Source organism: Mustela nigripes, chromosome 4, assembly GCF_022355385.1.
Source record: "Mustela nigripes isolate SB6536 chromosome 4, MUSNIG.SB6536, whole genome shotgun sequence".
NCBI lineage: Eukaryota > Metazoa > Chordata > Mammalia > Carnivora > Mustelidae > Mustela > Mustela nigripes.
The window spans coordinates 72,802,739-72,818,326 of NC_081560.1; the positions used below are offsets into that span (position 1 = coordinate 72,802,739).

Sequence of the window (15,588 nt, forward strand, 5' to 3'; positions counted from 1 at the left end):
AAGGTGTCTAAAATCACTTCCTCCATTTTAATCTGTGGGGTAATAATGTCCATTCAGTTGTTTTCAGAAATAAGCTGCCAAGTTGTTGCTCCCTGTTGAGGAGAGGGCTGTGCTGAACAAAGACGTAGGAACACCCTCCATCAGCCAGGATCCCCGCAGGACACAAACAGCACCCTCCGAAGGAGTGAAAGAAGTCTTGTTGAAGCTGGATAGAAGGTATGTGGGTGTCCATTATCCTCATCTCTCTGTATTTGTCTATGTTTGACATTATCTATAGTGAAATATATAAAAACAGGGAGTAGAGTGTAAAAGGGAGACTGATGAAAATTATTTGCGAAGTTGTGGGCAGGAGTTCAAGGAAACTAGGGAGTGGAAACAATGGGAAATGCTACTAGCAGCTGCTTGAAGGCACAAGGAAAATTTTGGGACCAACTCCTGGCAGCCAGGAAGCCCTGAGGCAGTAGATAAAGGGCCACCTGTCAGGAATTACAGCCTTCGTTGGAGGAATGTGGCCACTGGCCACATGGCCCAGAACACACTGTGTGAAGCTCAATGCAAACTAAAAAAAAGCAAGAAAAAAAGTATTAAAGTCCTACGTTATAGGGACGGATGCCTGGGTGGCTCAGCCAGTTGAGCATCTGCCTTCGGCTTGGGTTGTGATCACGGGGTCCTGGGATCAAGTCCTGCCTCAGGCTCCCTGCTTGGTGGGGAGCCCGGTTCTCCCTCTCCCTCTGCCTGTTACTCTCCGGGGTTGTGCTCTCATGCTCTCTTGCTCTCTCTCTCTGGCAAATAAATAAATAAAAATCTTAAAAAAAAAAAAAAGTCCTACATTATAAAGCTTTACTTTTCTTCCACAGCTTCTCTTCCTTTTCTTGACTGGTCATGTTTTTAAATGTTTCAGTTTAACACCATTCTAAATGAAGAAAAAGAAGTTTAAATCATTAACATGAATCTTGGGACTTGCAATATACAATGTTAGTTTGGTTTTGTTTAAGTTTATTTATTTATTTACATATTTAAGTGACCCCTACACCCAACATGGGTCTCGAACTCATGACCCAGAGATCAAGCGTCACATGCTCTTCTAACTGAGCCATCCAGGCGTCCCTACAATGTGCAATGTTAGTTTTAGATGCAATATGAGAGCATTTAACACATATGCAAAATCACCAAAATGATACAGTGTGTATTATAGTTCCTGCATATATACGGTTTTTTTTTTACTAGAACAGTATAAACATATAAACAGTATAAACATAAAAACATAAAAAACAGTATATGTTAAGCATATAAGCAGTATAAACATACACAACTGCACAAAACTACCTCAATTGTTTATTTCACTTCTTTATATACAGCGTTCCAACACTCTCTGCCTTTGGCTTACTGATGGGTAAAGAGGAACTAAAAGGAAAAGAGACTGTGGGTTACCCTATCTTTCCCTTTCTTTCTATGGCATCACTTTTAGTGTAAGTGGTTGACTAATAGAGGGAAGTAACATGAGTAAGAAAGAATATGATTAGAGTTCTTTGGTTGTTCATGTGTCTCAGAATGTCATTACCTTTCTTTCGAATTTGAAGCAAATTTTGGTTCAAATGCTAAGAGGCATTTTAGAGTTTAATCAGTCCATATGGGATATGCTTTACCTTGTACTTGCTTTGCGTCTCACCGAACTCCCACAGATTCCCAGGAATCCTATTACCATGGAGCACTGGAGATGCTACGTGCAGATGTGGCAGCGGGAACTGGGAGACACATACGGTGTGTATCTTCTCTGTGTATCAGACATCACTAACAAAACACACATTCGAAGATAAAATGAAGAATTTCACAGTTGTGTCAGCAAAGCATTAAGTCAAGCACGGGGCTTTTCTGAGCACAGGGTCCTACTGACTGTACAGGTTTCACACCCTGCTGCCAACCCGGGATCAAGTAGAGGAGCCCCAGGCATTGGTGCTCTTTCCTCCTGTCATCCCAGCTTCTGTGGGGGTCCCGACTGCAAGGGGTCCAGGGATGCATCTGAAGAAGATAGTCTTCTGAGCTACAGACTAGGGGAGAGAAGGGTGGAGAGGGGTTCTGGAATGGCAAACAGAATATCCAGCACAGGTAGCTAGCTCCCACATCTCTTTCCAACAAATTCAGTTCCTTTAAAATTCAGCTAAGATACCACACAGGCTCCAGGTGTGGCCTTATGTTGATGCAATTTTATGAGCCCTCTACAAATATTAATTAATGAATTAAACAAAATTACAATTATAAATTGAGTACAAACTGGCTATTTATTTAGAATAAGAAAAGAAGTCACAGTAAAATATTGGAGCTTGAAATGTTCAAGTCCTTTTCGTCTGAGGTCTCTGGGACATATACCAGAAATGCCTGCACAGACGCATGTTTCCTTGGCAGCCTTGCTTCCCTTCCCCACCTTGAACAGTCTCCAAGGTCAAGCACCTCTCACAACTCCCAGGGGCCTGGGGAAATGAAGAGCCTTGAAGATTAAACTTCGTTAGCTCGATGACCAATTTTTCTGTAGGCCCCAAAACCTGGAAAGGATCAAGTGACCATGGAGCTGCAAGCATTTCCTAGTGGGCAAAAACTGTGGGCCCTTGAGCCATGATGGGACTCCTTCCCTTACCGCACATGTCAAAGGCAATGAACCTGGAGTTTGGGCTCCTCTGACCTAGGTCTTTTTCACTGTAGTCAGGAAATTCCATTAGTTTCAGATACACCATGTAGGAAACTGAGGAGGTAGTGAATAGTCACGGCCAGTCCTTTGTGTCCTTCATTTCTTACCTATCCCTCGTGTTGTGTGTTGGCTACACTGGAATAAGCTCAAGGGAAAACAACCTTAGGACACGTTCTTTTGGTCAACTTCAAATCCTGACCAGACTTTGTGGCCTCATCAACAGATTCCTCTGCAGGCATTAAATATTCCTGGACTTTCCGCATAACAGCTGAGGCAACATGGGGGCCCCTGTAGATTTAGAAAAAAGAAGGAACAGTTCAGTTAGATAAAAGAACTGTCCTGGATTGGGTCTGGCGGTCTGAGCTGGAGCCCTTGGGAGGACAAAAAATGGTGGATGAGGGCAAAAGAAAGGAATTACAGATATATTTGGGAAAATGGAAAGATGCTAAAGAAAGATTTCAATCTTTGCTAAGGCTATGGTGTTGGTGAACTATTTGTTTTCAGTAAGTATGGAGGAAGGGGCTGATTTAAGAACCTGAATTAAGAACGTGTGCTTAACATGAAAGCAGTTGATCTAAATAAGGTAGGTAAGTACCTAAGTTCAAATCTTGACCTTGGTTCCTAAAAGCTATGAAACTTTGGTCAATAAACTTATTCTCTCTGGCTCAATCTTCTCATCTGTAAGATGAAGACATATTCTGTTTAATTACATGATGTCATGTAACATCACATTCATTATTATGTTATGTTATATGGAGCTCACCTCAGCATTGTGTGAGAATCAGAGAAGTTAATACTTATAAACACCACTTACAATACTTCTTAGTCCATGTGAGATAATAGAAAGTATATATATATTGGTCTCTGCCTGCAGTTCCTGGCACAGAGCTCCTAAAACCCTTGCAATTTCCTAAGTGACAAGGGCATTCAGAACATCTTTGGTTCTAATATTTGGTCTGTAACCACAGTTCCTGACATAGAGCTCCCACATCCCTTGAAATGTCCTGGGTGATGGCAGTGTCTTTTGTTCTAAGGAGGTGACTCTTAGTGGGTGTTTGGAGGGGGCATGGTCACCAGCAGACCAAGCCGCAATTAGAAACTTGGAATTCTCAGCCCATCTTCCGGTCTCTAGAGAAGGCAGAAGTCTAAAAATGAAGTTAATGATTGATCATGCATACATGATGTAGCCTCCGTAAAAATCCCCAAAGTGTGGGACCTTTAAGAGTTTTTAGGTCTGCGAACACAAGGAGGTGCTAGGAGAAGACGTCGAAGTCCTGTGCCCCTTCCCACATACCTTTCCCTCCATGTCTCTTCCACGTAAATGCTCCTCTGTATCGTTTATCATAGCCTTTAACAAACTGGTAAACATAAGCAAGCGTTTTCCTGAGTTCTGTGAGCTGTTCTAGCAAATAAATGAATCCAAGGGGGAGGAGGTCATGGGAACCTACGGAATCTGATGCTATCTCCCGGTATATAGTGTCAGAATTGAGTTAACTTGTAGGACACCCAGCTGGTGTCACAGAACTACCTGGGGTGGGAAAAACCCCACACATCTGGTGTCAGAAGTGCTGTGAGTGAGGTAAGAGTGTGAGAGTAAAAGAGATACACAGGAGGAGGAATACAGGTTTTTTTTTCCCTACACCCTACACAATGAGTGTTGGATAAGAGTGAGAAATTATCATCATTAAATTGTTCCAAATAAAGCGCTTACACACATCTGGGCACTGTTTAAAGCTGTAAAATTTCTGCAACAGATGAAGACTCTGATCCATGTGCTTTTACTGCATATAATTTTATTTAAACAATCATTTTGAATGGATGGATTTTTTTATGTTTAATATCTATCCAAAGATAGGTATTGTGAAATTTTCATTAACCAAACATAGTCCTATCTTAAAAAAAAAAAAAAAGCACAAGCAATTCTAAACTTTTCTTACCAAAAAAACAGAGGTATGCTTTATCTCTTTCATACCTCATGGATAATATTTCCTGGTTCACCATCCCCAAACACCGAGGAAATATTTTGTTTTCTTTTTTTTACTTTAGTCAATTTATATACTGACATATGGAGATAGGATGGAATACCAGATCCCACTAAACAAAGAGTTCAGCAGGTTTCTTTCCTCATAAAGGTAACACTAAGTTAGAATCGAGTTTGAGTAAAATAGACCGTTTAGAAAATGTTAGGGAGGCTTGCTTATTATTCTTGTTTGATTCTAGAGGTTAAGTTGAAATAAAACAGAGTCAAACTTTCTGGATTCCTGTGTACTTCTGAGCAAACACATCACATAACCTCCCTGAATTCATGTCTTTATTCACTGAAGAATAGTGGGGCAAGTGTGGCCTAGCTTCACTCCCATGGTTCTTGTGAGGATCAAAAACAAAAAAATTGTTTAAAAAAATGGAAAATGGACAGCTGCATGCAAAAGAATGAAACTGGACCACTTTCGTACACCATACACAAAAATAAATTCAAAATGGATTAAAGGCCTAAATATCAGACCCCAAACCATAAAACTCCTAAAGGAAAATATAGGCAGTAATCTCTTGGACATTAGCCTTGGCAACATTTTTCTGGATATGTCTCCTCAGGCGAAAGAAACAAAAGCAAAAAATAAACTATTGGGATAGCATCAAACTAAAAAGCTTTTGCACAGCAAAAGAAACCATCAAGAAAACAAAATGCAACCTACCGAATGGGGGAAAACATTTGCTAATGACATATCTATATGGAGTTAATATCCAAGATATAGAAACAACTCCTACAACTCAACATCAGAAAAGATAACAATGATAATAACCTAATTAAAAAATGCTCAGGGGCACCTGGGTGACTCAGTCAGTTAAGTATCTGCCTACAGCTCAGGTCATGATCTCAGGGTCCTGGGATCAAGCCCTACATCAGGCTCACTGCTCAGTGGGGAGCCTGCACCTCCCTCTCCAATCCCCGCCCCTGCTCATGTGCCCTCTCTCTCTCTCTCTCAAAATAAATAAATAAATAAATAATCTTTTAAAAAAATGCTCAGAGGACCTTAGTAGACATTTCTCCAAAGAGGACATACTGATGGTCAACAGACATGAAGATACTCAACATCACCAGTCATCAGGGAAGCGCAAATCAAAACCACAATGATACCACCTCACAATAGTAAGAATGGCTGGTATCAAAAAGACAAAAAAATGCAAGTTTGGGGGAAGATGTGGAGAAGAGGGAATCCCCATGAACTGTTGGTGGGAATGCAAATTGATTCAGTACATAGAAACAGTACGGAGATGCCTCAAAAAATTAAAAATAGATATACCATACAATCCACTAATTCTACTACTGGGTATTTATCCAAACCAAATGAAAACACTAATTTGAAAAGATATATGTACCCCTATATTTATTGCAGCATTATTTGCAATAGTCAGATATGAAAGCCACCTAAGTGCCCATTGATAGGTGAGTAATAAGATATGGCACACATATATAAAATGGAGTATTACTCAGCCATAAAAAGGGGTGAGATCTTTCTATTTGCAACAGCATGGCTAGACCTGGAAGGTTTCATGCTAAGTAAAATAAGTCAGACAAAGAAATAAGTCAGATGTATCATTTCACCCATATGGAATTTTCACCCATGTGGAATCTAAAAAATAAAACAAATGGACAATAAACACAGAAACAGGCTCATAAATACAGAGAACCAACTGGTATAGCCAAAGCTGGGGGAGTGGAGAGGTGGGCAAAATAGATGAAGGGTATTAAAAGATATGAACATCAAGCTGTAAAGTAAGTAAGTCACAGAGATGAAAAGTATAGCATAAGGAATATAGGCAACAATATTGTAATAACATTAATTAGGGACACTTGGTAACTACACTTACCATGCTGAGCATTCTGTAATGTATAGAATTATCAAATCCCTATGTTGTACACCTGAAGCTAATGCAACATTGTATGTCAACTATATGAAAATTAAAAAAAAAAAAACCAAAAAAAGCACTGCAAGAAGAATTTACTCAAACAACTTTCTTCTTACCCAATTTCTTTTTTGCCTGTCATTCAACAGCAGGCAGACTGGATTATCTGTCAGGAGCAATAGTCCTGAATTAACCTCACTCCCAGTTGTTGTTTTTTAAGGTTGATTTATTTATTCGAGAGGAAGAGTGTGCAAGTGTGAGTGGGGGTGGGGTACAGAAAGAGAGGGAGAGAGAGAGCATCCTTGAGCAGACTCCCCACTGAGTGGGGAGCCCCATGTAGGGCTTGATCCCACGGTCCCAAGATCATGACATGAGCCAAAACCAAGAGATAGCTGTTTAACCGATTGAGTCACCGTGGTGTGCCCTGCTTCACATCTTTGAAGTGCTCTTACCATTATCTGTAAGAGAAAATCAGTTTGATTAATCAACGGGAATTCTTTTTTAAGAGGGTCCGGATTTTAAATGGTTTTATTTAAGACACTGCATTTTCCACTTAACAATACAGTGCTTATAAAGTATAATGTTATTTCCTTTCCCTGTGCATAAATTCCATATTTGAGTACCAAGAATGCCCAGTTTATTTACTATAGCAGCTTGACTTTAAAACTACCATGGAATTTGCTACAAATTTGGGTCCTTCAAATGTTTTGTGTGGAGCAATACTAGACCTATTCTCAGGTTGGCTTAATCAACCTCTTCAACGGTGGGCCCAGCGGAGGCACCACAAGATGGAGGAGCTCCACCAGGAGTGATGCCCCCCAGGCATTCCTCCTGGCATGCCTCCTAGACTGTGGTACAGCTGGGTAATGATGGGGTTGCAGACTTTCTCCAGCTCTTTCTGCTGACATTCAATTTCTTCCGTCTCTGTGGTCTGGTTTTTATCAAGCCAGTTGATGAGTTCGTTACACTTACCAAGAATCTTTTATCTGGGGCGCCTGAGTGACTTAGACGGTTGTCTGCCTTCAGCTCAGGTCATGATCTCAGGATCCTGGGATTGAGTCCCACATCCGACTCCCTGTTCAGTAGGGAGCCTGCTTCTCCCTCTCCCTCTGCCTGCTGCTTCCCTTCCTTGTGTAAATTCTTTCCCTAATAAATAAACAAAATTAAAAAAAAACAATCTTCTATTTTTCTTCATTGTTGATTTTGCCCTGAAGTTTTTCATCTTCAGCAGTTGCTTTCATGTTGAATGCATAAGATTCAAACAAGTTTGAACGCACAGACACACCTTCTGTCCCCCTGGCATTCCTCAGACTGAAGTCACTTTTGATGATGCTAATGGCATCTTCAATGTCTCTGATGTAGATAAGAGTACAGGAGAAGAGAACAAGATTACCATCACTAACGACAAGGGCCGCTTGAGCAAGGAAGACATTGAGTGGATGCTACAGGAAGCTGAGAAGTACACAAAGCTGAAGATGAGAAGCAGTGGACAAGGTGTCTTCCAAGGATTCACTTGAATGTTATGGAGTTCTTTATTGTATGTTATAAATAGATGATACTTGGACAATGATAGGTACTGAATTTTGTTTGCTGAAGGAAGTCACAAGTGCTATGACTTAAAACATTGAAAAGATTCCACCTCCAAGGCTGTTTAAAAGTCAAAACAATGGCTAAAACAACCCAGTTACCAGGGAGATGTAATTTTTGTGGAGAGAGTTTAATAATAACAAGAACCATGGCCATGTGGTAAATGCTTTTCTTCTGGCAAAATCAATCACTGTGGTGACTGTCCAGCATGAGTGCATAATACCAACATTATTTTGCATGTTTATTTTTAAAAGAGTGCAAGGTAAAAGTAAAAATGGGAAGATGGCATTAAACTCTTCATTGTTCTACATTACAGCATGATGTTGGGCAGTAAAATGCACATAGATTCCATAAACTCTGTGAGGAAGCAGGACATCTGCAATGTGCACAGGCATAGAAGAGTGAATCTCTAAGGGAGAGAGGCAGAAATAACCTCAAGTAATACACTCAACACCTAAAAAAGGGTTAAAGGAGTCATTATAAATTCAAGATATTGGTAAATGTTGGCCATAATTCACAAAGAAGGTTGAAAGAACAGACTGGCCCTTTCTTTGAGGTTTTCTTATATCACATTAGCAAAGACTATCTTCCACCATCTGTCTTCAATATTAGTTCCAACATTTTGCAACTACTTGGTAGTATTATTTTTTTTTTAAGATTTTATTTATTTGACAGAGAGAAATCACAAGTAGGCAGAGAGGCAGGCAGAGAGAGAGAGGGGAGGAAGCAGGCTCCCTGCAGAGCAGAGAGCCCAATGCGGGGCTCAATCCCAGGACCCTGGGATCATGACGTGAGCCGAAGGCAGAGGCTTTAACCCACTGAGCCACCCAGGTGCCCCGGTAGTATTTTTTTCTTAAACAGATTTATTGAGATACAATTTATTGAGATACAATTTATTGAGATACAATTCTCACATACCATGTAATTCACACATTTATAGTGTACAGTTCAATGGGTTTTAGTATATTCAGGCTGTGCAGAACATTTTTATCACCCCTCAAAAAAGCTCCTACATGTTAGCAGTTGCTCCCCATGCTCCTCCTCCCCACAAGACAACCATTAATTTACTTTCTACCTCTAAAAATTTGTTTATTCTGGGCATTTCACAAAAAAGGACTCATACTATATGTGATCTTTTGTGACTGGCTTCTTTCACTTAGCACAACCTTTTCAAGATTCATCTTGTTGTAGTGTGTATCAGTATTTCATTTAGCCTTATTGCTGAGCAATATTCTGTGGTATGAACATACCGTATATTGTTTTTCTTTCTGTTAGTGGGTAAGTAGACACTTGGGTTGTTTTCACTATTATAATTACTGCCACCATGAACATTTGTGTACAAGTTTTTGTGTGGAAGTATGTTTTCATTTCTCTTGGGCATATACCTAGAAGTAGAATGACTGGGTCATATAGTAACTCTATGTCACTTTTTTTTTTTTTTTTAAGATAATTTATTTATTTCAGAGAGAGAAAGAGAGAGGGGAAGAGGCCAAGGAAGAGGGAGAGAGAGAGTGAGTCCAAAGTCTACCCAAAGCAGACTCCAAGCTGAGTGCAGAGCCGGACATGGGGCTTGATGTCATGACCCTGAGATCATTACCTGAGCCAAAACAAAGAATCAGATGCTTAACTGACTAAGCTACCCAGGTACCCCTCTGTGTCAACTTTAAAAAACACTTTTTAAAAAAATTAAGATTGTAAATCACATACCATAAAATTCACCATTTTAAGTGTATACTTTACTGGGTTTTAGTGTATTCATAAGGCAATGAAAGCATCACCAATATCTAATTCTAGAAAAAATTTCAGCTCTCTAAATGGAAACCTTGCACTCATTATCCTTGAATTAGTGTTGGATCAATAAACCTAGAGTCCTCTGATCTTTCCCCTGCCTTGGGAAAATGCTTTAAAACACACTGTCCTTTTATTCAAATTATCACTTGTATGCTTGAAAAATAAGCACTGCAACTTTTAAAAATAATGAATTTATTATGATTCGCATACCATAAAATTCACTCATATAAAGTGTACAATTTAGTTGGTTTTAGTACATTCACAAAATTGCAAAATCATTACCACTGTCTAATTCCAGAATATTTTCATCATTCCAAAAAACAGCCCTGTACTGTTTAGCAGTTACCCCCTTTTTCCCCTCCCCTAGCCTCTGGTAACCACTAATGTATTCTCTGTCTCTACGGATTTTCCTATTCTGGGCTATATTTAACTTTTTGAGGAGTGAAGGAAGATTTTTTTTTTTTAATTTTATTTATTTGACAGAAAGAGAGAGACACACACAGTGAGAGAGGGAACACAGGAGGGGGAGTGGGAGAGGGAGAAGGGGGCTTCCCGCTGGGCAGGGAGCCCAATGTTGAGCTCGATCTCAGGACCCTGCAATCATAACCTGAGCCAAAGGCAGCTGCTTAACCGAGAGAGCCACCGGGGAGGTCCAGTAAAAGAGGAATCTCATACCATGTTCATTGACCACGTCTTTGACGCATAAATCATTGGGTTATACACATGTACATGCACACACATACACATACATATTGCTTTTGTCATTACTGACATTTTCATACCTTCATGCCACTCTCCTGTACTCACAGATGAGCTCAATACCTATTGAGTGGGGAAAATACAAAGTGGGGAAAATACTGACAGCATATGGCAAATTATAAGTATCCTAAATAGAGGGATTTAACATATCATTTCCCCAGTGATCATATAATTACAAACTAAAATAACATAATTTTTTCAATCAAAAATATTTTTTCAAAAGAGAATTTAGGGCGCCTGGGTGGCTCAGTGGGTTGGGCCGCTGCCTTCGGCTCAGGTCATGATCTCAGAGTCCTGGGATCGAGTCCCGCATCGGGCTCTCTGATCAGCAGAGACCCTGCTTCCCTCTCTCTCTCTGGCTGCCTCTCCGTCTACTTGTGATTTCTCTCTGTCAAATTAATAAATAAAATCTTTAAAAAAAAAAAAAGAATTTAAACACTGTAATACCCAGCGTTATTGAGGATGTAAGGAAAGAGGCATTCTTATACACTGTCAGTTGGAATTTAAAGTGCTAATATTCCTCAAGGCCAATTTGGCCAGATGTATCAAAAACCTTTAAAGTAGCACAATTTTTTATTCAGAAATTCCTGTTTAAGGAATTTATTCTAAAGCAATTCTTTCAGGAACATTTAAAGATCTATGTATAGGATTGTTCATTATCTTATTGGTATTTAACATGGCAGAAAACCAGGGCACCTGGGTGGCTCCGTGGTTTGAAGCTTCTGCCTTTGGCTCAGGTCGTGATCCCAGGGTTCTGGGATCAAGCCCTAGATCGGGCTCTCTGCTCAGCAGTGAGCCTGTTTTCCCCTCTCTTTCTCTGCCTGCCTCTCTGCCTACTTGTGATCTCTGTCTGTCAAATAAATAAAAATAAAATCTTAAAAAAAAATTTTTTTAAGTGGCAGAAAACCAGAAACAATCTAAATGCTGTTTGAAAGAAAGAGGTTAGTTAATTACCTTACCAAATAGTCATATATGATTAATTACAATGCTGCTTTTAAAAAGTATATTGAAAGGCAGCAATGAACAATGGAATTCAAAATTAAAAACACAGTGCCATTAATGGTTGTGTCCCAAAAATGAAATACTTAGATACAAACCTAACAAAATACGTAAAAGATCTGTATGAGGAAAACTACAAAACCCTTGAACAAAATCAGAGAACTAAATAAATGGAGAGATATTCTGTGTTCGTGAATAGAAAGACTCAATATTGCCAAGAAGTCAGGTCTTCCCAATTTGATATATAGTAGATGCAATTCCAATCAAAATCCTAACAAGTTATTTTGTGGATATCAACAAACTGATTCTGAAGTTTATATGCAGAGAGAAAAGACCCAGAATAGCCAACACAATAATAAAGAAGACAAAGTTGGAGTACTAACTGGCAAAAGAACAGACAAATAGATCAGTGGAACAGAACAGAGAGCTTGGAAATAGACCCAGGTAAAGGTAATTAAACTGACCTCTGATAAAAGTGCAAAGGTAGCACAATGAAGCAAAAATAGTTTTTTCAACAAATGGTACTTGAAACAACACATCCACATGCAAAATGGTGAATCTAGACACACTTTACATCCTTCACAAAAAAGTAATGCAAAATGGATCATAGACCTAAATGTAAAATGCAAAATTATAAATCTCCTAGAAGATAACACAGGAGAAACCTAGATGATGTTGGGTGTGGTGATCACTTTTTAGATAGAACACCAAAGGCACAATTCATGAAAGAAATAAATGATAAGCTGAATTCCACCAATATTAAAAACTTCTGCTGAACAATGACATTCTGATGAACATGTTCATCTATAAAGAATGATGTTAACAGAATGAGAAGAGAAGCCACAGACTGGGAGAAAATATTTACAAAAGACACACAGGATAAAAGGCTGCTATTCAAAGTATACAAAGAACTCTTAAAACACTAGAAAAACAAACAACCCAATTTTTAAAAATGGGCCAAAGAATTTAACAGATACATCACCAAAGAAGATGCTTCACATCATATGTCATCAAGAAAATGCAAATTAAAACAACAATGAAATATCACTACATATCTATTATAATGGTCAAAATTTAGAACGCTGACAATACCAAGTGCTGACAAAGATGTGGAGCAATAGGGACTCTCACTCATTGCTGGTGGAAATGCAAAATGGTCCAACCACTTTGGAAGACAGTTTGGCACTTTCTTACAAAACTAAAACCACTCTGACTGTACTATGCAGCAATCATACTTTTTGGTATTTACCTAAAGGAGCTGAAAACATATGCCCACACAAAACCTTCACATGGGTGTTTATAGTAATGTTATTCATAATTGCCTAAATTGGAAGCAATCAAGATGTCCTTTAGTAGGTAAATGAGTAAATAAACTGATACATCAAACAATAAAATATCACTCAATTCTAAAAATTAGTGAGCTACCAAACCATGAAAAGATGATGGAGGAAACTTGAATGCATATTACCAAGTTAAAGATGCCAATCTGAAAAGGTTGCATACTATGTAATTCCAACTATATGACGTTCTGGAAAAGGCAAAACTATGGATACAGAAAAAGATCAGGGGTTGCTAGGGCTTGGGCTGCAGAGAGAGATGGATAGGTGAAGCTCAGAGGACTTTTAGGGCAGTGAAAATGTTCTGAATAATAGTAAGATGATGGATTCATGTCATTATACACTTGTCCAAACCCAGCGAATGCACAACATCAAGAGTGAACCCTAAGAGGGCGCCTGGGTGGCTCAGTGGGTTAAGCCGCTGCCTTCAGCTCAGGTCATGATCTCAGGGTCCTGGGATCGAGTCCCGTATGGGGCTCTCTGCTTAGCAGGGAGCCTGCTTCCCTCTCTCTCTGCCTGCCTCTCCATCTACTTGTGATTTCTCTCTGTCAAGTAAATAAATAAAATCTTTAAAAAAAAAAAAAAGAGTAAACCCTAAGATAAACTCTTGATTTTAGATGATTATGAGCTATCAGTGTATACCCATCAATGGTAAAAAAATATGCCATCCTGGTGGGAGGATGTTCATAACAGGGCTGTGCATGTGTGGGGGCGAGGTTATAAGAAAGCCCTGCTTCACAGTTTTGCTGTGAACCTAAAATTACTCTAAAAAATTAAGTCTTTAAAAAATTATACTAAGGAAAAATATTTGGTGACTTGAAAAAATGTTCACAATTATTGACTAAATGAAAAATAGAACTAGTTAGATAGTTAAATGTTAACCCAACACTATAAAAATCTGGCGTTATGCATAGCCAAGAGAGAAAAGACAGGATAAAAGTAAGCATATGCAATTCGTCTACAGTTGAGAGAACTTGGGATAAGTTTTGTGTAGGTGCTACAAAGTTCAATCATATCTCCATTATATAGAAATACTACTTTATTACTTTAAATTGAGTTCAACTTGTTGTGAGATCCCATTTCCGGTGACAGTGCAAACACTTAATCTCATCAATTATACAGAGTTTGCTTATTTTCAGCATAAAATTGAGTGCCTTTTGGTAAGTACCCAGAGTTGGCTTACTATTTTATCATTACAAAGTATGAGCTCTTGCTCTCATTTCTCAAGATTTCTTCCATTCTCTCCCTTCTCAGGATCTCTGGGGGATGAGGCAATTTTCAGAACATAATGGCATTGGGGTCAAGACGCTGGATCCCACTGACCACAGGTGAGGGGTGTCTTGTTGTTCCACCCTCACTGCCGGTGGTTTGAGTACCTGGACAGTGAGACTTATGGTCTCCTCTCTGGCAAACACTGTTAAGAACCTATGATTGTCCTTTCTCTTCCCCAATCCCTGACCCTCCTTTCCTACCCTTGACGCGCCTTCACACCCATGACGTGCCTCCCTTCAGCCATCTTGGGGAGGTCGATGTCCTTCTGCCACCTAGCCCCCAGTTCTAGGTGATGCCTTTAAGTGACATTTGGCAGACCACTGGCTCAATCCTTAGCATCCCCAAGCCACGAGATATGGAAATTTGCATCTTCTCTCTGCCTCATGTAGGCTTTGAACAATTTGGGAGAGAGTTACCTCCTTCAAACTCTCTTTTTGCCTGAAAATGAGACAATGACAGTTTACTCTACCTCGGCTGCCTCATGCTATCTTTGGGCTTTCTGAACGGCACTGTCCTCCCAGATATTCAGATGAAAGGAAGACAAGCCTCTGCTGTTGATGGATGCCAAAAATTTCTAGAAGTTTCTATCCTTCTCACAGTTTTTAAGGAAGGGGACAGACGGAAAATAAACTACAAAAACACCCTATCTATTCTTTCTCCCTTTTTCTCCTTTTCCTTTCCTTTTCTTCTCTTTCCTTTCCTTCTCACTAGGGTAGAAGATGGCTGTGGATCATCCAGGTGGTTTCAAAAGTCTGAAGTTTTGGAAAACAGCCAGGGTTTAATGTACAAATTTCTAAGGCATCAGCATGCAGGTGATGATTAAGCTTGTGGGGCTTATAAGTGAGAAGAGATCACGGTCCAGGGAAGACTCCTAAGATTTCATTTCTTATTATTAAGAAGCCACAAGAATGACAATGAATTTTCTTCAGAAACTCTGACACATTACAAGACAAATAACATAAATCATGTGAAAGAAGAAAGGCTTCATCTTTTATTTTGTCAAAAGACAGTTTGGGGGACACCTGGGTGCTCAGTTGGTTAAGCGTCTGCCTTTGGCTCGGGTCATGATCCCAGTGTCCTGGGATCAAGCCCCGCATCAGTCTCCTTGCTCAGCGGAAAGCCTGTTTCTCCTTCTCCCTCTGCCCGCCGCTCTGCCTACTTGTGCTCTCTATCTCTCTGTCAAATAAGTAAATGAAATCTTAAAAGAAAGAAAGAAAGAAAGAAAGAAAGAAAGAAAGAAAGAAAGAAAGAAAG

General features: G+C 39.5%; 1 protein-coding gene across 1 annotated transcript in view; it reads right to left on the bottom strand.

Annotated features, from left to right (window-relative positions):
* Positions 1-391: 391 nt before the first annotated feature.
* The window catches only part of PTTG1IP2 (PTTG1IP family member 2), a 78,931-nt gene continuing 63,734 nt past the window's right edge, over positions 392-15,588 (bottom strand). The window contains exons 5-6 of the mRNA XM_059397557.1: positions 2,845-2,971; positions 392-559 (exon numbers count right to left, since the gene is read on the bottom strand). Coding sequence (XP_059253540.1) covers positions 392-559; positions 2,845-2,971 — 295 coding nt within the window. The remainder of the gene's footprint in view (positions 560-2,844; positions 2,972-15,588) is intronic.